Raw genomic sequence first — 22,614 nt, forward strand, 5'->3', positions numbered from 1 at the left:
CAGATGTATTACTTCAGTCCATGTTATTTCAGTCAATCATCAATTCGTTTATCTTTCTGTCACACCCCCCCCCCCCCTCCTAAGCCTATGTTGTTTTAGTATAGAGCTGGGGTTTTGGTAGATTCGCTGATGTCAGGATGTGTAGTATGTGCCTCGCTTGTAATGCAACTGTTGCCCAAGCTGCCTGCCTCACCATGATGTTTAAATATCCCTATTGTTTGATTCATTCGTTAGTAGACATACAGATGACCCACGGCAGGAATCTTTGACGTTATGTAGTTTGAAGAAGACAACACATCTCCACTTGAGTCCACCTCATTAGGATGAGCTCCTGAATATGTCGAAAGTCGGTAGCGCAGCTGCATCCACGTTTGAGTATGTTGTGTGTTCACTGTTGTGTGGCTAAGGTTAACCTCAGTCGACAGTATTTCACCCAAACTAGACTGGTCTGGTCTGCCAGCTCTGCACCTGGTCTGCACCGACCCCTTGGTTTCAGTATGAGAGTGTCGTGTGGTGCGAGCAGGGTAGATTTATACCACCTTCTGGCCTGGGCTTCTGCTGCTTTCCCACTAGAGGATTTTTTTATCTGAAAATCCAAACCACATGGGACTTCTTCAGACAGATATACTATGTGATGAAAGGACAAGTGTTTGGCAGATGTGTGTGTGTGCGTGCACGCGCGCATGAGGGCATGCGTGCTTGCAAGAGCCAAAGTGAGAAAGTGTGTGTGGGAATATCTTTGATGGTGGTTGATAGTACTCTACTCTTGCAGGCAGGTCTGCCTCACTCACATGGTGTCGTTTCAAATGTCAAAATCTCACCGTGGACAAGAGAGAGTGCGGAGACAGCTCCTGTAAAATGTGAGAAGGAGAGATGAGAGAAGGAGACCAGAGATAGAGAATATGTGTAAAAAGAAGAAAGAAACGCCAGTTGCACAGGAAGAGAGAAAAAGAAAGTGAAAGAGCAGTAAGGAAAGCAGAAATCAGAGAGAGAGAGAGAGAGAGAGAGAGAGAGAGAGAGAGAGAGAGAGAGAGAGAGAGAGAGAGAGAGAGAGAGAGAGAGAGAGAGAGAGAGAGAGAGAGAGAGAGAGAGAGAGAGAGAGAGAGAGAGAGAGAGAGAGAGAGAGAGAGAGAGAGAGAGAGAGAGAGAGAGAGAGAGAGAGAGAGAGAGAGAGAGAGAGAGAGAGAGAGAGAGAGAGAGACAGAGAGAGAGAGAGAGAGAGAGAGAGAGAGAGAGAGAGAGAGAGAGAGAGAGAGAGAGAGAGAGAGAGAGAGAGAGAGAGAGAGAGAGACAACAGGCACACAGAGGACACGGCAGGCTATGATCACATGCTCCTATCTCTCCCCCTCCCTCCCTGCATCTCTCTCTCTCTCTCTACGGCGTGCTGTTTTGTTTAGCCAGCCAGACAGCTATCCACAGGCACACTGAATACACACAGCAATAGTCACACAGCTGACAACGCCAGAGAAAGGGAGTGAGAGAGGGAGAGCGGACACGCGGGCTCTACACTGTCCAACAGCATGACCAGAGTGAGGGCTCAGCAGTGAGCTACACCAGTCCCACTGAAACTGTCGAGGAGTCACTGAAGAAGCTAAGAGAGACTGAGTCTCTGGCAGGGAGGTAGGACGAGTCCCATGTGTATAACTGTCATTCTCTGAGACTTTAAGCATGCGTGTCGGGAAGGAATTGTGTCAAAGTTGTCCATGTTTTATCGTTTACAAGTATTCAAGCGTGTTTGTTTTTTTGTGGATTTGTGAAAAAAGATTAAGGCTACTTTGAAGTATCTCGGGGATTGTGTTAGAGGTGGGCAGCATGTAAAGCGTGTCGTTTTACACCAACTTTTATCCGATATGTCATTTATATATTCTCAAATAAGGGAGCCAAGCAGACATTCAGGACTTGAAGTCTGCTCCAAGGTCGCACTGAGACACAGGACATGCAATTGATTTGGAGTTGAAGACTTGCTTGTGTGCGAGCATATCTCACCCCCAGTACATTATCACTCATGAACTGTCAGTGGTTAGGTTGTGTGTGTCACAGACAGGAAACAGGTGTGTCCCAGGTGTGTTTGGGTTTTGTTATGTGTGTGATACTGTATCGGTGTATTCCCCTGTTTGTTCTCTGCGATCCTTTACTGGGGCCGCATCATAGGGGAATATCTGTGAGTGTTTTGGTGTGAGCGATGTGAGCGTATACTGATGCTCTCCCGGCGTTGAATCGTATCGGCGAAAGCGTGTGTGGGTTTACACAGTATATGTTCATCCCTCAGTCCCAGAGACTGGAGGACTGAGCAGTGTGTCAGCATTCCATGGCGTGCGTTGGGGAGCATGACAGATGACATCACAGAGGGGTGGCTCCCCCACAGCCTGTCGTCACTCATTTAGATGTATTCAGGAGCGTCATTTTGAATGGAACTGAAGCACAGGGGGAGAGATGGAGTTCTCACCGAACACACCGCCGCACGAACCCAGAGATTACAGGGATATTTATTCATGCACTGCTTAAAGAAAATGCCAACTGGAATGACGTCACATTGAGTGGCATGTTCTGTTGAGCACACACCTGAGACAGGTCATTGCTGAGGCTCTCGGCATTGCATGTTGCTGTGAGAGGGAGTAGGAAAGAGCCTGTGTTGGGATTTACCGTACCACCAAAACTACGACTCGGAACTCCCAGTCTAGCCTGTCAGCATAGAGTTAGCAGGGAAGGAGAGTGTGTGGAAGAGGCAAACACCATTCTCCAGTCACAGGGCCTGTCATAGCCCAAGGTTGTTTGCTTCCTTTATCATTCTACTCTCTTCCACCCTTTTCTCCTCTTTTTTTCCCTCTCTCTCTCTGCTCCTGTGAATGACACTGTTGTGATACGTGCCAGGTTTGATCACGTTATCAACCCACAAAACACAATCGGCCAGAGTAGGATTGCACCTGAATCAAAATACCAGGAAGTTTTGGTCTTGAGCTATCAGGTCTGAGTGTCACCTGGCACCTTTTTAATAATTAAGCAATTTTAACAGAACCTCCTCTTTTCTCACTGGATTCCTCCTCCTCCTCCTGTCTCTCTCTCTCTCTCTCTGTCCTCTGTCTCTATGTCTCTCTCCTTTGCATGTCTCTCAGGACTAATAGCACATTAATCCTGTATAGCAGGTCCTGTTCGATCGTCACCACAATCTGCTCCACCTGCGCCTCCCAGCTGATGTTAATTATGGCAAACAGACTACTGAGAGGGAGAGATAAATCACTACCACAGGAAAGCCTTCTCCTTTCTACTCTCGTCTCTCCTCTCCTCTCGCCTCTCTTCTTCTGCAGCACCTGCTCTTCATCTCAAAAGTGGACGCAGCGCTCCCCTTCGCTTGGCTCTCTCCACTATTGTTTATTCCCAGATATGCACACAAACTTGCGCCTGCAGACACTATCCTCTCCATGCCTGGCCACGCGCACGCGCATATCTTTCTCACTTACCTACATCAACATTTAGTCATTTAGCAGACGCTCTTATCCAGAATGACTTACAGTATGTACAGGGACATTGCCCCCGAGGCAAGTAGGGTGAAGTGCCTTGCCCAAGGACACAATGTCATTTAGCACGGCCGGGAATCAAACCAGCAACCTTCTGATTGCTAGCCCGATTCCCTAACCGCTCAGCCACCGGACTCCGTTACCTCTTCACTCTATCTCTCCCCGTACCCCCCCCTCCCTCCACCTCTCCCCCTGCCCTCTCCTCCCTCTAGTAAGGCTACACAGATTGTTATTTGCAGAGCAGTCGTGCGCCGCAGCTCTTGTTTCCAGTAAACTCTGGGGCTATTTATAGTGTGTGTGAGTGTGTGTGTGTGTGTGTGTGTGTGTGTGTGGATAGGCCACGCCCACTCCTTCCCCACCCACTGTGTTTCATTGACTGAGCCAGGAGCAAGACTGACAGAGGAGGACAATGTAGATGGGAGATGTAGGAGATGTGGCAGTTGTGGGAGTTGTAGGTTCCGGCAAAGGGAAGGCCAGTGGCCCAGTTTTCCAAAGAACTGAAGTGCTGAGGTTACTGTGCTGACTTCCTCTGGGGTAAAAAAAAGAGGATCCTTGTGTGCTCCCAAGCTTTCAAGAAGTTTGTCTCCGTCTGGACTCTGGAGCAAGAAACAGGGGGACTGGTAAACGGGAATTTGTGTGTTATTGTGTGAGAATAATGGGATTGTGATCATAAAGAGAGATGACTTATCTTTGAATTACAGGGCTTCTTTGATGCCTTGACCACAGTCCAGGGTTTTGCTGAGAGGTTCGGGTTCCTGGACAGTTTCATTGAGATGATTTAAAGTGATCTTGTTCGGTGAAAAAAGAAGGGGTAAATTCCCAAACATTTGATCTTTTGTATTGGCCCTAGGCATTCAATAGGCAGGTGAATTAACATGCTTCCAGTACCAGGAGCTCCATTAGGCCGAAAAGGGAAGACAGGTGGTAATGAATCTAAAGATATCATCTTTAATCACGTTTTTTTTCCCTGTAAAAGTGAAGCGAATAATATTAGCCTGTCTCCAGGGAAAGCATGTATTTTTTGAGTTATCTGACCAGTAAATGGATTGTTTAGAGTGTGCTGATCATTTGAGACCAGGCACGCTAATTGTTTTTGCTATTCAATGTTGCCTGGATGCTAGTCTGTCTCTCAATCACTGGGGCCTCCCAGGGTTAGCAAGCTACTGGCTCCCAGATTGCATCCATGTCTGAGAGGTGCATGCTGGCCCTGCCATTGTTTGATAGAGAAATGGAAAGCAACTCAACCTTGTCACCCCCAGCAAGAGGGCGGATGGGTGCAATTTAACATCAGAAAGCACTTACCACCGTCAGAAAGTCCCATATCTGTCCTGCTGTTCCCTGCTCCCTCCATCCGCCGTATGAACCCATCCACACACACAGACCCACCTCAGACACCAGCGGGCCACGTGCTGCAGACTCTCTGTTTACAGGTGGCTAGTCACATTCACTCGGGTGGAATAACCGGCTTTTCCCACAATGCAACACATTTGCCCGGAGGCTGCATCTGTAGCGTCCTAAAGAAACACCCCTTCGTTAGGACGCCTCCCTGTTGTGATTTTGTGATGTGCCACAGCTGAAATCAAGTTCAAAAGGAGAAGTCAGTTGTGTTTTGGTTCAGGTGAGTTTCTGTTTATCACAAATGTTTGGAAACGTTGGAGAATGTATGGTGTTTTTACTTTAACGGGAGACAAACGCAGTATACATGAATTAGTCATAGCATCGAAATGGCATTGGTGGTACATAATGAATAAGGGAAAACTTCTTGACAAAACAGTGGGACATCAAACAATGTTTTTCAGAAGAGGAGGAAAGAATGAAGCACAGTGGAATAAACACAGATGTTCAGGCATGGGAAAGAGAGAATGACAGCATTTATTTGCATGAGAACATTTTGATAAAATTAGATGTTCATTATTCAATCACCAGTGTAACAGTGAACACAAATGGTTTTGTCTTTGACTAGAAACGTCTCTCAGTGGACTATTTAATGTTCGAGTACCGTTTGTAGACTTTTTGCTTTGTAAAATTCAAAGCCAGGACAAATCTATTTATCAGTCTCTCTGAAAATGTAGCAGTTTTTAGGTTTCCAGGTATGACATGGTTGAGACCGAACACACTGCCAGAGAGAAAGATGATCAGTCATTTGTCATATTTGGATCATGTCTTCAAGGGAAATTGTGGGCATTGACAAACTCTTTCCTATAAATATAATTACATTATGTTGTAAAAAAGTAATCAGAGTTCACATCATACAATCACAAACAGGTGAAGGCTTAAAAAAATCCCCCCACCAATTTTAATACATGTAGTCTGGGACTCCAATTCTGGATGAGATTTGTGGTTGTAAGTTTAACAGTCACACACTCAGCAGCACAGCACCAAATGTCATAGTCACCAGAATTGTGAGTTTGCCGTCCCTCACACACCTGCATTACATTGACCTAATTCATTCACTCCCCACACCTGTTTGTCACTACCTCCTTATGGGGTAACACATTCACTGTTCACTTCAGTGTGAAGTCTTGTTTGCTGTCATAATTTGCATTTCTAAGCATGTATTCCTAGATTTAGATTATCGTGTATATTATTTCTGATTGTTTACCTTCTGTGACAAACAACTCTGATTCCTGTCTTGACCAAAATCTGGATGTTACTCCTAAATGTCCTGACCTTGCCCAATGCTTACCCCACGTAATTACGATAGCTTTTTTGTTCTTGACAGTTGACTTTGAAAGCAAAGCATTCCAGTCAAACAGTTGACAGTGCAGGGTTACTGTTCAGTGTATATTGTAAAAGCTACCGGCTGGTGTTGCCTGCATGCCCATGAAGCAGGATATGCTGTCATTGTTTTTTTATCAGAAGGAGACAAAACAATGAGTGCAGCGTCACTGGAAGTTTTATTTGGAACACACACACACACACCAAGGGATGTGATGGGCTCCCTAAGTGTTTGGTCTATCCTGCTTCAGTCCCACATTTACTTGAAGATAGTTGACGTTGATTAGCCTCCCTTTGCTTTGAGACTGATAGTTTGCGTCCAACCATTGGACTCAAACGAGCAGCTGCTGGTCAGGAAGACTCTCTCATTCCTTCATGTCTTCTTTCACTTCACTTTCATCGCGCTTTTGACCTGATGGCAGCTGTCTGAACAAATGGCAGAAGATAGCCGATCATAAGACTGAATGTTGGCCTTTGAGGCAGGAGCTGCAGTCTGCATTAGTATATAGGGAGTCTAATGAGAAAAATCAAGAAAGACACAGAGCAAGAGAGAGAACAACATCAACGACCCCCTCCTCCCAAACTTATTGTGACACATTTCCTGCCCTGCTCTTTTCCACTTTACCTTGTGTGGTTCCTATATTTAGACCCAGCTCAGGGAAACCATCCAGCAGGGGCAGGAAGACTAAGTTGGGAAAGAATGGGAGGAAGTCGACTTGCCATTTAGACAAACAATCCACACTAGAGGCTGCTAGCATTAGCAATTTAGCTGGAACTGTTTGAGGGAGAATACCGAGACTGTTGAAAGGACATCCACAGTAAGGACTGAAGAGGATCTAGCTAGATTTGTTAGAACACTGGGAGTGGATTGTACAGTCGTGCAAGTGTACCTCATGAATGGCTCTGGATAAAAGCTAGTGAAAGAAGATGCTGTTGCTGTGGATTTGAAGTCCTGAAAAGGGATCATGTGTGGATCCAGGAGATCTACCAGGAAGCTCATGGTTTTGTGACCTGACTCTTTGGATTCATCCGTTTTCATCTGGTAGGTGTATGGTACGCTAATGTTAACAGCTTCAGCTTGAGTATGCACAGGGTTGGATACAAAATGTCAGGCATTTCATCCAAGTTGACCATTAAGCTCTGCCTTGTTTTCTCCTTACTGTATTACCAATGCAAATATAATCAACAGTATCCTAACACAACAACATGCGACATGTTGCAGAAGGGTATCGTCCGATCTTATATATGAGGTGGACAGCAGCACAATTCAGAGGCTTCCCTTTGGTACAGTTTGAGTTTTCGACCTAGAATGTAGAGCTTAATGTCCTCTGATACGCATGCATGGTTTAACAGACATTGTCCGAATGAATCGGCCCATACGCTAACTTGGACCATTGTTTGTCACATGCTAATGAGGCACGTTCAGAGTTTGGTTTGAAGCGACTCCCTGGTGGAGGAGAGGCGAGCACCATGTTGAGAATGTGGACCCGGGAACCAATTCTCGGGGGAGAGGTCGCTGCAAGATAAGAAGGGGCGCTCTTCATTGAGATTCCGTCCGGGCGTCGCCGCCTGGATCCCACGCTGCATACCTGAGAGAGAGCCCTCCTCAAGCTGATTCATTCAGTGAGCGAGAGGCATCTTCACAAATGCACTCACACACACCCATCCACCCACAAACACACTCTCACACACTCACACGAGAATGAAATGAAACCTTTAGGTCAGGTAATGAGATATGGTTTGCATATTGCTCAAGTATTCTGTCTCCCTTTCTCATCATGTCCTGCAGACATATTTGCATAGTGTGGTAAACAGGATAGAGAAGAGGGGTGACTTCTTCGGTTTGTCTGTTGTTGTTGTTGTTGTTGGAGTGAGGTTTTGTTATCCTGAGGACATGAAAATAGAAACATGCCTATCTAGGCTTAGGTGTTCACTGGAATCAGTGCAAGGGTCATTCTATTTTGGAAATAGTAAGACTTGTTGCAATAATGACCCTCAATGGTCAATTGACCACATTTCTGTCTAGGACATATTTTTGGTCTTTGTGACTTGTAAATCCCATACGCTATATTCATATGGTCCATTCGTCAATTGAGGACCTGACAGAATGAAAGTCATATAATGTTATGCAAGCTGTGTTAAGTAGGGGTAGTGCCTTGGGGTCTGGATCTCTGGATCTTTAAGGAGAAAATGTGTCACAAGCCGATATCTATTGTGTCCACAGAAGTTGTCTATTCTGTGTCCACAGAAGTTGCTTAACCCTTGTGCTGCCTTCGGGTCACATGACCAAAAGGTTCATAACGAACCATCGTTGTTTTTACCCAATTTTACCCAATACAAAAGCAAATTAAATTAATTTTCTTTTAACCGTCGAAATGTGGGGGGTCTGAGACAGCCCAACGGTTAAAAGAAAATGCTTCACTTTGTTTTTGTATGCGGTAAAGTTGTCGCAAACGAAGGTGGGTCACAATGACTGATGGGTCAGAATGACCCGAGGAGAACACAAGGGTTAAAACAACTAGAAATCCTCAAAGGGAATGTTTTACATATTTACATAGCACTTATACCTTACTTGTATAATATAACCCTTTTCTTAATGGCCTGTCAAAACATTTCACAGGCAGTTGGTCGTTCGAGGGCAGATGATCACAAGAGACTTCTAACCCTATCCCTGCCTGGTTTGTGCTCCCCCCTCAAAGCTAAGGCATTCTGTACACGGACATCCATATCCAAACAATCAATCAATTATTCAAACACCTTGTGAGAAGCAAGTGAAACGTACAAGATACAATTATTATGAACATGAATAATACAACACTTCCCAGCATCTGAATAATTAGATTATTGTTACTTTTGTCATTTGGTTCAGTTTATTCCGACAGTTACCCTGACTTCTCTAACAAGTCTGATATTAAGACAAAATCATGCACTTCCACCTTCATTCACATCTGCTATGAAACATTTCAAAATAAAGCCTATTGATAAATCACCAATATAAAATAAGTTAAGATATGAGAAGGGAGGTCAGAGTCAATAGACAGGAATTACCATTTTCACAAACCCCACGTTAGCAGACCTGTGGTGAAATTGCTGGTGTTCCCTGTAGGATTCAAAACTCAATGACCAGTTAAATGAGAACTGATCCGATTATTGATCGAGGGGTGAGGCTCAGCCTGGGGTTGGGGGCGAGGAGATGAACATGCCTCACGTGAGCAGCCCTGTGCTTGCTGTTTCATCTGCCTCGAGCTGTCAACACCACCCCTGTGAGTACAGGAAGGTTGATCTGAGGTTGATGGGTTGGTTGTAGTTGGTTGGTTGTAGATAGCTTGTGGCTACATGCCAGTAGGTTTTGGTGGTAGAAAGGTTGTACTGAGGATGTACTTTGGTTTCCATGCAACTTCTGCTTTTGTTCTCTGTTATAGAGCCCAAATCAGTTCGAAAACAAGCTCATCTCTTTTTGACCTTTTGTTACGCATGTGTAACATGTGGCACATTGTCTAAGCTTGCTTTCTGCGAGAACTTGGGTTCAGGAGCTTTATTTGACATCAGTTCTTCAGACCACTGGTGCCATGCTCCGAAGCACAAGGGTCCCCATCAGAAATGTCTTTGAAAGCTTGATCTGATCGAAACTGAACTCAAGGTGTTGAGGGAAAAAAAAATGTTTTGGTGTTCGCAGGAATGGAGGATGCACTGCACACAGCACTGAACTTACGGGTATTTTATGATACAAGGATATAGTTAAAGGATTGTGAGCTCTTAAGTCTTCCAGGCCAGAGGTTGTTTGGATCTCTGAAAAGGTGATGTCAGCAGCCATGTATCAGTGCTGCTGTAGGTAGGATGAACAGGCCTCAGGCTACTGTTGGGGTCATTAAATGCTCAGTGATCAGAAGAGGCACGTGTGACTGGCTTGATACACGCACACACACATAAACAAACAGCATATGGCTGTGGTGGACAGCTGCTGGTCTGCTACTGCCAAATCAAACGATTGCCGTGTGTGATCCACATCTGCTTCAGCCTGTCACTCCAAGACGCCATGCATGGTTCCTGAGTATGTGGAGGTCCTTGCATGCAACGCTGAAAACCTATTCATTTTTCTTTGTTTAGCACATGTCCTTCCCAAACAGCGAAAGGGCGATAGACAGTGAGCAACAATGAGCAACAGTGAGTGCGTGTGTGCGGGCACGCACAAAATGTCCATGGAGTGTGTCCACAAGCAAAGCCGCTCTGATTAGCAGGCGAGCAGGGTCACATGTGGGAGCTGTTCCACTGCTGCAGGCTTCAGACTGTGTTTACAAACAGGAGGAGGGCCAGTGTAGTGTACTCTGCCATGGGACTCGGTCGCAGGCTACAGTAGCTCTCGGCTGCATCGCAGCTACCGCAGCCCACTTCACCTCTGGGACGACTGATCTTTGCCCCGGACTTGTGGTTGGCTGGTTTCATTGTGGTGCCTGTTAGGGTAAGATGGTATATGTGCGTGTACGTGGGTTTGAATGTTTTTGTGTGTTTGAGAAAGGGGTTGGCTTTCCTTTTTCTTTTTTGGCTATGTTTCTTTTGCTTTTGAGCTCTCCTTGTGAATCTCCTCAGAGACTGAAGTGGAAGGTTTTGTTTTTGCTTAAGGTCAGCAGCAGAACATTCTGGATTGGAGCTGTCTGTCAGGGCGAGAGACTGTGCCTCTGTCACTGAAAGAAGAGAAGGGGGGAGTTGTGACTGTAAGACCAGGCTGCGGAGACTGTCCTTGAATGACACAAAACTGTGTGTGTGTCCGTGTTTGTGTTCATTTGTGTTAGGAGTCGAGCCTGTGTTGGCGTGTATGCGCGTACATTGATTGTGTGCCTGTGTGTTAGCCACAGCCGACACTGTGACCCATTGTGGAAGTCGAAAACACAAGTCATGCTAAAGGTTGGAGCGGACCCACACATATTGTACAATAGTATTAGGAAATCAGTAAGAAAGAGAAAGCTCAGAGGAGATTAAACAATCAGAAGGGATTAAGAAATAATGCTAGACTGCTAATGTAAAGCGTTCAAATACCATTAGGTGGCAACCAGTGGTGACTGCAAGGCCATGTGGAATAGGAAATGGAGATATCAAAGATTAGACAACGAAGTCGGCACACAAACTGACCTTTTTAAGGTCGCGCCATGCACTTTCTCGAATGAAGTAAACAGAATGTTACCTTACATTCTCCAACCCTCCCCCTTATCCCTCCATCCCTCGGGAGAAAAAGGACACAGATGGTTTTGTGTTGTGTTGCTGTATGGTCAGAACACTGTGCTGATGTCCCGTTCTCTTGATGATTTCACGCCACAACACAGACGACACTCAGTCTGTGAACCTCAGGGTTTGTTTGATACCAGTTCTGTACGCCTGGCGCATCAGGGAGCTTCTTACAGCGACGGCGTAACTTTGTTTTGAATTTGATTTGTCCCTGGTCTGTGCTGGCTTCAGTCGGAACTTTTAGACAGAATGCACGAGGAACAGGAGGTTGGGTTTAGACTGTGCATGTGTATTTTTTGATAACGGTTGCTGACTCAGGATGAAGCTCAGACTGTTCAACTGAGAGCCTGTGAAGTTGACAGAAGGACGCACACTTGAGTATTGCAGAGGGTTTACAAAAGTGTCATGCGAGGCTGATCACTTAAGTTCAAAAGAAAGTATTGGAGAAATTGTGTTCAGGAGCAATGCGTAAGGATATAGACGCAACACCTGGGGAAAAGGAGCATAATCATGTGTTCTTTATCCGCCAGGAGACTGTGCATTGGACAAACAGATGGCGTTCCACATTTTCCATATAGGTGATAACAAGACAGTGATATGACGCGAGAGCTACAGAAATAGACTTACAGCTTTTTTTCGTTTTTTTTACATAGAACTAACCAATTTGTGTATGCTTTTTAAATTGACAAGGTTAACTACAGCAGCAGCTAATGTGAAGTCTTGAACAAAACACTTAATGGGGACTTTGATTCTATACTGAGGGAAAGTCCAACATTAACTATCAAATTTAAGGTTTCCAAATTCATTACCAGCCGTACTATGGTTACCAGCTGTGTGTAAGCAGTAGCTTATCTGCTGTTGGGAACACGACTAAGTCCTTTAAAGCTAATATAATTGCTTTAACTAAACAAGCCAGGGCATATCTGCGATGATGTCCATTTCAGCTCCAGGCCTCAGCTGTTTCTCCTCTGTGCATTGATATTGGCTGGGGAATAACACAACAGACCAAACTCATGTTCTCCTCTGCGCTGAATATTTCCACGCCTTTTGTTAGATGTCTTCATGTGATCACTTTCACCATCAGCATTGGACATTGTAAGTCATGCTTGCACCGGTATTAATCAGAAGGTTTTTATCTGGGAAGCAAATGAGATAGCTGTGCATTAGAAGGATGGTGTTTTCTGATTAATGTTTGGTCACCAATCCAATCAAAGATTACCCCTGATTTATGTTTGTTTCTGAGCCTTAATTAAAAAGGTTGCCTCAGTCAATGCTGTGGATGTAGTCCATCTAAACACTAACAAACAAACATGGTATGTGCCAGGCTTGATGGATTTTGCTCAAAATGTGGTACGTCCATAAAAGGGAAGATCTTATCGACTCCATTTAAAGATAGAGAACTCTAATCTCCTTCTAGTCTTGGGACAATGGCTTGGTTCATTTGTAGAAAAAAACACAAACACGCACACATACACACAGAGCAATTACACTCGTGTCGATATTGACACAAGTGTCACACAATCAATTACAAGGCAGGCAGATGACGTCTTGTGCGCTCCTCACCAAGGTAACGGCCACAGATACGCACAATACCATTAATGGGTTCCAGATCACCCGGGACCTGCTACCTCTGTGTGCTCCTAATCCTCCTCCTATCGCTTGCAGCCCTCATTTGTTAGGTTTGTAGCCAAACACCAATCTGTGACGTCCCAATAAAAACCCAAGACAACCACACATTTTCTGCAGTCCCACAAACGAGGCAAAGACGCCCTCTGACGCCATCTCTGATGTCATGACCGTAACGTGCCACTATCAAAAACAAGGATCTCTCTGAAATGTACAGCATTGCCGTCATAAAATGTTAGTGGCTTTGTCAAATCCTGGAATAATTATATCCCAGAAGGGCTCTTTTGGGAGTGTAACTAACCCCTTGTGTCTTTACCAGTGATGATACTGTCTGGACTGAAATAACAATCATATATTCATTAAACAGGAACCACTGTATTCTTCTTGCTTTGAGGCAGTCTTCAGCTAAGCCTGGGGTAGACAGAGGTGGCTCTTGTCCGCTTCAATGGGCTGGAAGTGTCTTATGTAATTTGCATGGAATCATGAGCTGTTTCGGTGAAATCACGCACTGCGCACATCAGAAAGTCGTTAAAAATTGATAGCTTCCACAGGAGTTCTCAAATGGTCCTTTCTCCTACTGATGCGGTACTTTTGAACACGTGCTTGAGATCAGTGGGGGCTGTTGTGCGTGTGAATTTGTGTAAGAGTGTGTGTGTGTGTGTGTGTGTGTGTGTGTGTGTGTGTGTGTGTGTGTGTGTGTGTGTGTGTGTGTGTGTGTGTGTGTATATATATATTTATATATATATTTATATATATATTTATATATATATATATATATATATATATATATATATATATATATATATATATATATATATATATATATATATATATATATATATATATATATATATATATATATATATATATATATATATATATATATATATATATATACACATGCAACGGCTAACCATGTGGCGTTTCCATGTTTGTGCCACAGACAGCTTGATAATGAGTTGTCCTCTCTGTCCTGCCTCCTTGCATAGAGCTCGCGACTAAGCCCGGCGTGTGAGCAGGTGTTGACCTCCGACCTCCGAGTGTGGAGGTGTGCCATGCGTTCTCCCGCCCGGGGGGCCTGAACCCATCTCAAGTGTGAGGAGTCGCCCAAAGGGACCATGGGATCATCCACGCTGGGGAAAGCAGTCCCCCTCAACACGCTACTGGACGCCTGCATCCAGGCTTTTGGTGAGCGACCGGTCGTATCCATACACACACACACACAAGGGGAACTGTCTCAGACCGACATGGCTGTTCCCTCTCTCATGCGATGCTCCCTCCCTCCGTAGATGACAATGGGGAGCTGCAGTCCAATCAGCTTCCTCGTACTGTGCTTCTGATGCACCGCTGGTATGTCACGTCCACAGAGCTGGCCGGGAAGCTGCTCATTATATATCCTTCCACGTGAGTCCACGGCTAGCCCAGAACAATGTTTACTGTGCACTGTACTGTATGGGTCATGCATGGATGGAAACGATGGGATGCGGAAGGAGGCCAACTTGATTATTGCGGAGGGTTTATCAAAGTTTCATGCGCTTCAGGAGAAGAGTCCTTGTTAGTCGTCTCACACATTCAGCGGATGGCGAACATACATGTGCAGGGTCACGCACACGTGTGCCAGGTGTCCACTGGAGACGCGTGCCTCTTTTTGTCCCATCTTGCCGTCCTTCCTCCCAGGGCTACTGGGAGCAGTGGGCATACACGTCAGTAGGGTCCGTCCCGGGGGCTGAGTCCAAGCGCTTACTCATGTCCTGGACAGGGATGTGGGCAGGAGAATGAACTCCTCACTCGCTTGCAGCATTGATCATCATGTTCAGGATCTCAGTACACTGGTTTACAATCAAAAAGAGAAATGGATGCCTCCTTAAGTCCAAATAATATGATTTCAAAGATAAAGGCTCTCTCACACAGGAAATGTATCCCATATTGATTAGCATTAGCTAGCTAATAGCATTCAGTGCTGTCCTTTGTAGGATTTTATCAGGTGTGCCATGGCTCTGCTTTCTTATCTGTTATGTGTGTGAGTGAGTGGTCAACATGCTGCCTGGATTCTCTTGTAGACGGCATGACCACCTAAGTGGTTTGCTGTGAATCGTGGTCCTCAGACAATCTTCAGCAGGGACTTTGAACTCCTAGCTTCCTAGAAATTGATCACTGATCAATAAAGGGTTGACCTTAAGATATTATGTAAATCTCCTTGAGACTAATTCCTGGTGATCTGCTTATGTGTGCATGTTAGTGTATGCACGTGTTTCTGCATGTTTGTGTTTCCCATTGCATAACCTTGTTCATCCCAAAAATGTGTGCCTATGTCATTGTGTTTTGTTGGCACTTTGAGTGGCAGTTATTGTATTCAAGGATAAAGACCCTAACCACCAATCATGGAACTAGTAGATAATACTGTATTTCTTGACGACTGTATTTCACAAGGCAGGATGGGAGTTCAAAATAAATTGTGCTTTGGGGTCTTACGATCCAGGAAATGGTACATTGGAGTAGTAAGTTAACTGAAAACAAAGACACACTTCACTCTTCCCTCCTTACACTATTTTTCAGGTTTCAGATGTGATGTATAGTAATTTTATATCCTCCTTGGTTTTGGGGACAGGACAACATGTGGCAACAAAATTATGTGTGTGTTTTCAAGTAAAAAAATCAGTCCAAAAGTTGTGTGTTTTCCGCAAGCTTCAGTACCCGTGCACCTACCAAACCTCTTAGGATGGGATGTAGTGGAAAGATTCCCTGAGCAGGGGCTGGCCTATGTAGATCCTGTGCACAGGAGCAGCTGCGAGCCTTTGAAGGTGATTGTAGACAGGTAGCACCATCCCCTGCCGGCTTGGCACCGTGCCCAAGGCCTCTCAAAGTGCCACTTCCAAGAGACATGTTTGTCAATGTGGGTGGAAAGGAAAACTTTGGCCCAGTCAACAATAATTCAAAGAATGTGCTCAAGTAAGTCGTTGAAAGGTTCAACTCATGGGGCTGACCTTCCATTTGTATTTCTATTGACCAGATACTGGACATTCCTGTGTGGATTCTTTAGCTGTTCTTTCAGGGGTTTGACTTTGTGTCCAACAGAGTGCACAGCTGCTGCTTGTGAACCGTTTTCTTGTTTTTTTGTGTTCCCTTTTTGTGGTGTGTGTTTTATTTTGTTCTTTTTATGGATATTTTTAAATGAAAAAGTGGGAGGCTGTTTTGTGTATGGTAGCCAGTCTCTCAAATATTGACCTTAATCCTTCTCCACGTATCGTGACTGCCAAGGAGATGACTGCCAAAGAACCAGACTGAAGATCTGCTATCTAATGAGGTAAATACCATGTTTATGTTTACATTCACCCAATTGAGCTGTAATCCTGAAGACGTTTTTTTGAGCCAAAGGGCTGGAATCCCTTCCAGCCCTTTGGCTCAAACTGCAGTGTTCGGTCGTGTGTTTCTGTATTTCCTGTCTTGAGGCTCCATGACTGACTGGCTGACACAAGGGAAAAGGAAGTGATGTAATTTGAAGTGACAGTCAGCGGCCTTTCTCATGGGACACGGGCATGGCCAGTTGTATGAAGTCGATACGTTGTTTAGCTATGAAAGCCTTGAGCGAGTCAGCCATCTTGAGATGCATCATTCTATAGAAGATAGTCCTTACACACCCAATAAAATTTGATTGCTTCTTCAGCCCAATGCATCGAAAACATGAACTTGTTTTATCTTTTGTCAGCAAAAAGTATGCTGAGAATCCAAAGCTTCCATGGTAGTAAAACATTTTTATGGTTGGAATGGGACCAAAAGGTGTAAATCAAGGAAGATGGTAGAACCATATTACATATAGCTCCACTGGACTAGGCGTCAAATTCAATTTAGTTCTATTCAAAACCCTCTTAAGCCCAAGGGAAATTCATGAATTTGCCACTCCCTGAAGCCTCATCACCCCTCCGGGCTACCCCACAGTTCAGAGCCGGTCCACTCAACCCTCAGTCCTGCCTTCCCTGTGGATGATATCGTACTGAATCATCCCTGCCTTCTCCGGGCCAGCCCACAGTTCAGAGCCGGTCCACTCAACCCTCAGTCCTGCCTTCCCTGTGGATGATATCGTACTGAATCATCCCTGCCTTCTCCGGGCCAGCCCACAGTTCAGAGCCGGTCCACTCAACCCTCAGTCCTGCCTTCCCTGTGGATGATATCGTACTGAATCATCCCCTCCTCCTCAGGGCCACACACACTCTATTAGCTTCCTTTAGCCACGCTGGGCAGCTCCCAGGGACGCTCATAGTAAACATGTTGTGTAGCAGCTCACTGGAACAGCCGGCTGCAGCAGCACAACTAACGATGGTAGAAGGGTCTAACATGCAGTTCATTAAAGGTCAGCCCATAATGAAGCCCAGAAAACAATATTGTACGGGATTATTTCAGATGATGCAGTGTAATCTCAGTATCACACGGATCACACACATGCAGTTTAGGGTAAATGTTATTTGGACAGTGGCATTTTAAGTATTGTGTGTGCGTGTGTGTTCCCTCAGGTACTGGATAGTGACGTTCCCTGCTGAGTTTAACCTGGACCTGGGCCTGATTCGGCTTACGGAGGAGTTCAGAGATGTGGCCGCACAGCTGGGCTGTGAGGAGCACTTTAAACTAATTGACATCTCGACCATGTGAGGGACGCCAGCATTCTGGGACATAGTGTCTCTTTTCCTCTCTCTCGCTCTCGCTCTCGCTCTCGCTCTCGCTCTCGCTCTCTCTCTCAATGCTTCATTCACCATTTGCATGAATTTCATAAGAAATGCATATATATATATATATATATATATATATATATATATATATATATATTCATGTAGATGCACATGTTATAGACATTCAAGAGTACAGATAATGTAGCTTCGTCTTCTGCTGCCAAGATACCTGTGACAGAGCAATATCCTGCATCCTGTATGGCTCTTCTCTTGGCTGTTCCTGCAATTGATGGGGAAATGGTTGACCATCTCCACTTGAACTGTGACTACCAGTTCAGGTTTTGGGTACACATAACCAGCTGCTTGGAGAATTAACACACACATCCACAAAAATAATGATCAGTTTTGGCACTGTGGTTTCAGCAAAGTCTCTCTGAGGCAAGAAAGTTTTACAGGCCTTTCATTGATACAAAATATAGATGACAGTAAGAACACATATACTGTATATACATGATGATAATATTAACAATAGATTATTTATTTTTTGGCAATGGCTAATCTATCTATTGTGATTAACATAAGCATGTAGGGAAAAAAATAATTTCCCCACACAATCTACAGAGCAAATATAGTACAGACAGCTTGTGTTCATGCATCACACACATACACAAATACACACACGCAAACACGAGCCGCCTCATGCTAACCGGGGCTCTGACTCCCTGTGTACGGCGTTTCCCTCCCTGCAGCCCATCATACGACTGGATGAGGAAGCTGACCCAGAGGAAGAAGCAGGCCAAGAAGGGAAAGGCTTCGCTGCTGTTTGACCACCTGGAGCCCGAGGAGCTGGCGGAACACCTCACCTTCCTGGAGTACAAGTCGATCAGAAGGATATCAGTGAGTGTGGAAACATGATCCTGCGAACATATCCACCTGCTCTGGTTCTTTCATCTCTACTTGCCCTTCATCACACACACACACTCACACACACACGCCCCACCCTTTCCACCTCAGTGCGGAGTGATTTTTTTCCCATGGACCTGGGTACATTTCCCAATGTTTTTTTAGTTGAATCAGGGGGTTGTTCGTGCATGGTATATCACAGCACAGGGAAGTGGTTTATTGGTGTAGAAGATGTTTAAAAACTGCCTGTCGCTGAATGCAACTCAACAGTGCTTTTTTCACTTAACTGTCTCTCTGTCTCTCATATACACACACACACACACACACACATGCACAGTTCACAGACTACCAGAGCTATGTGATCCACGGATGCCTGGTGGACAACCCAACCCTGGAGCGCTCCATCGCCCTGTTCAACGGCGTGTCCCAGTGGGTCCAGCTCATGGTGCTGAGCAGGCTGACCCCTCAACACCGCGCTGAGGTCATCACCAAGTACATCAACGTAGCCCAGGTAGGAGGGGAGAGACAGGAGGTGGAGGGGAGAGGGAACCACATCAAACATGAAATGAAGAGTGTTATTGTTCTGAAGAATTCCTTCCTTTTTATTTGTTTTTTTACTGTTAAGTTTTATCTCATACAAAATCTAGGAGGATAATATTTGGGCCACATACTAATAATAATTTTAAACCACCATCTATTATAAAAACCCATAGACCGTCAAAATGAAAATATGGCGTGCTGAAAACCCACTCAAACCACATCTCACATGAGGAAAATGCCTGAGGAAAGGTGAGGAGAGTGTAGGTGTGCGAAAGGGCATCAATTATGCGCATGAACAGATACGCTCAGGGCTTCCCTGAAGCTGTAACCCTGTCTCATCACTATTTATATGATTCTCCGTTTCTAATTGCTACATGCGTTGGAGAGGGAATGGCTCACAAACGTTTAGGAACATGCCACTGGGTCTCTCCATCTTGTTTGAGTGCCAGGCCGATCTCCGCCTGGCACTCAGCTTGCTCCTGAAACGATTATTCAGCAGACTAATGTCCACGGCTCTCTTCCTTGTCTCTCGTCTGCCTCTGTTAATGGTGAAGGCAGTCTCTTCTTTACTAATGCAGAATGGTCTCTGTTGGAATGCAATAATACTTTGGGTGTATGGAGAAGCACTAAGATGTTAGAGCACTTTCCCCTGGTAGGCTAGTATTGATTTTGTTATGTCGTATTGATGTTAGTTGTAGGTTGTTATTGTTGATGTGAGATTATTTTGAGCATGCCACCTTATGGGCTGTGCTCTTTTCCTGTCCTTCTCTTTCCCTCTTATTACTATCTCTGAGTATCTCTCTCTCTGTCTCTCTCTCTCTGTCTCTCTCTCTCTTTCTGTATCTGTCTCCCTTTCTGTGTCTGTCTGTCTGTCTGTCTCTCACTCTCCTCCTTTCCTCTTTCAGAAACTCCTCCAGCTGCAGAACTTCAACACATTGATGGCGGTTGTTGGAGGGTTGAGTCACAGCTCTATTTCTCGTCTGAAGGAGACCCATTCACACCTGGCCCCTGATGTCACCAAGGTCAGAACGCTGCCCTGTCACCTGGGGCCACCTGTGCTCTGTTGCACAAACACGATGACACATTTCATCCAATCACATGAATGTCCCATCCCCACACTTGCTCATTCTGATATCATAATAATATTGAAATGTAATGTTATTAGATACCATTAATGTTTCACTGATTACTTAGGTCAATGTAGATAACATTGACTAGGTCAATGTAGATAACATTGACTATGTAATTTAGGGGAACAATGTCTTTCAAATGAAAAGATAATACACATTACCTTCAAAATAACACAATTCCATATCTTGTGTTGAAGAAAGTGTTTTGTCCGTCTCTTCATAAACGGAGTGACTAAGTTCAGTTGAGTTCTGGATTTTAATAAGTATTTATCAATCTGCAGATTGGGAGAGAAAACCAGACCTCTGACAATAAATGACAACACAACACCAGGCTTAGGTCTCAATCGAGTCTCTCTCCTCTCTGAAGGACAGAGGACCATCTTTTATAGGGCACAAGAATGTAAACATAGATAGTGACAGTCAGGCAGTAATGACGTTACAACAGTCTCAGAGAAAGAGATTTACAGCTCCCAACACATGACCACTCAAACTACAGAGTTCATAGTTGGAGCTCTCCTTGTAGTCATGACAAGGACCATTTAGCCAGTACTTTCTCCTGATCTCAAACATCTATTAACCCTGACACATAGACACAATCTACTCTTATTAATAGCAAGCTTACATGAGAACATACTAACTAGTATCCAATGACTAGTTCTCTTGATTAGTGAATAATGTAAGCACACAGGAAATCTAAATTTCTTCCACAGTCCCCCCTTTTGACGTTTAACGTCAACACAACAATCATTCATCAACTGTTTACCTGGGGCCTGCTGTAGTGCCTTACATTTCACAAGTTTCATAACATTTCAATACCTTAACAATCAAACAATACAGTATCTTTTATTACTCACTACAGCATACATGATTATAGGATTTGAAGAAGTATTAGGTAGTACCCAATCAGGTGAAAAAGGTACAAAGTCAATGAAGTGAATAGCTTTTGTTTAGTTCTCTAGATAGGGCTCCCAGAAATGACCTTAACCCTCCTTCTATTTTCCTTGTTCAAAGTTGCATGGCATTATACACTTTGGTGATATTGTAACCTCTGATTCATCCTAGTAACACAGGCATTTCCTAGGACCTTACAAAAGAACCAGCTTACAGCTATTCACTTCATAAGCAAACAGCATAATGACAGTTTATCAACGATTCTAGAAACATAGGCATATTTCTCTCCTGGACGTAACCAAGGGTCGTGCTCTCATGAGCTCAACACAGCAGGGTATAGACCAAACATTGTTCATTACATGTAAATTCAGAGCATTTCAAACAGTATACAAGCAATAAAGTAACCATTATCTTTAATTAATGTTAACTGATCTGTGGTTAAAGACAGATCTCTTCAGATTGCATACAATATTGTATATCAATTGGAAAATAGAAGGAGGCAAATGGCCATCTTTATTACATTGGCAAAGTAGTCACGTGGTACTTGAGATTACATATCAGACAAGTCCATCATTCTCAGGGCAATACAGTAATCATCAGTTTTGCTTGCTTTTGTGTGTGGCTTGATTTGGGCTACCATAATTTTACTGGCATGCTTCCGAGAGCCTACTGCACAGCACTGTACACAGCAGAAAGTACACATCTTCCAAGCACAAACCACAATCAGCACAACAACGATTAACTCGCCCAATCCAGTGATTCCCATTTGAAATATAGTCGAAAAAGAAACCCCACCCGAGGAGGTCAGTCCGCACAATTCCAAGCTTCAAGTTCCCCCAAAGCTGAAATGATCTCTTTAATGTGAGCATATTTGTGATATTAGCAGATTCATCTGGGATAAAAGTACATCAGTCATAACCTATCACAGAGCTGACAACAGATAATCCAATGCCATAGGGTTCTGTAGCACTACCTGCCTCATGGCCTTCATCTCAGAAGCAACCGCAGTTAAGGCGTTGGCTGTCTCATTACCAATAGACTCCAACCCTAGTGCTAAGCTCCTAATATCTGTAAAGGCAGTGATAACACCATACACAGGGAAAATAGCAGCTGAAAACATGACAAGTGACTGAGGTACTATTGAATCCACGTGATGTGATCCCAAAGCATCTGCTTTAATAATACTTCTTTTGTGGCGGTGCCACCAATGTTTGGGCAAGGGGTGCAGGGGCAACCCATCTATAGGTCTGAGGGCTCCTACAATAAACCCAAGGTAACCCGTTCCCGACCAGTCGGCCGCAGGAAATAATAAGCACTCTTACCACATCCCCACATGGTGCCCTTGTCAGCTACATGAGGAAGCCAACATGGTGATGTCCTTATACAGTACTTACAGGTCCATCTGCAACA

General features: G+C 44.5%; 1 protein-coding gene across 8 annotated transcripts in view; it reads left to right on the plus strand.

Moving 5' to 3' along the window:
• Positions 1-1,411: 1,411 nt before the first annotated feature.
• rasgrp3 (RAS guanyl releasing protein 3 (calcium and DAG-regulated)) overlaps positions 1,412-22,614 on the plus strand; it is a 37,881-nt gene continuing 16,678 nt past the window's right edge. For 2 of the 8 annotated variants that reach the window (XM_084709342.1, XM_084709337.1), the window contains exons 1-8: positions 1,412-1,620; positions 14,069-14,267; positions 14,369-14,471; positions 16,321-16,383; positions 17,588-17,719; positions 18,490-18,637; positions 18,981-19,154; positions 20,089-20,205. In XM_084709342.1, coding sequence (XP_084565468.1) covers positions 14,198-14,267; positions 14,369-14,471; positions 16,321-16,383; positions 17,588-17,719; positions 18,490-18,637; positions 18,981-19,154; positions 20,089-20,205 — 807 coding nt within the window. In that variant the 5' untranslated portion in view covers positions 1,412-1,620; positions 14,069-14,197. Of the gene's footprint in view, positions 1,621-4,596; positions 5,134-6,880; positions 7,276-10,557; positions 10,693-10,853; positions 10,946-14,068; positions 14,268-14,368; positions 14,484-16,320; positions 16,384-17,587; positions 17,720-18,489; positions 18,638-18,980; positions 19,155-20,088; positions 20,206-22,614 lie in introns of those variants that run through there. The other 6 variants (XM_084709341.1, XM_084709344.1, XM_084709345.1 and 3 more) reach the window with 6 other exon arrangements.

The sequence above is a fragment of the Hypomesus nipponensis genome, chromosome 11 (genome assembly GCF_054491055.1).
Source record: "Hypomesus nipponensis isolate SF chromosome 11, ASM5449105v1, whole genome shotgun sequence".
Taxonomy (NCBI): domain Eukaryota; kingdom Metazoa; phylum Chordata; class Actinopteri; order Osmeriformes; family Osmeridae; genus Hypomesus; species Hypomesus nipponensis.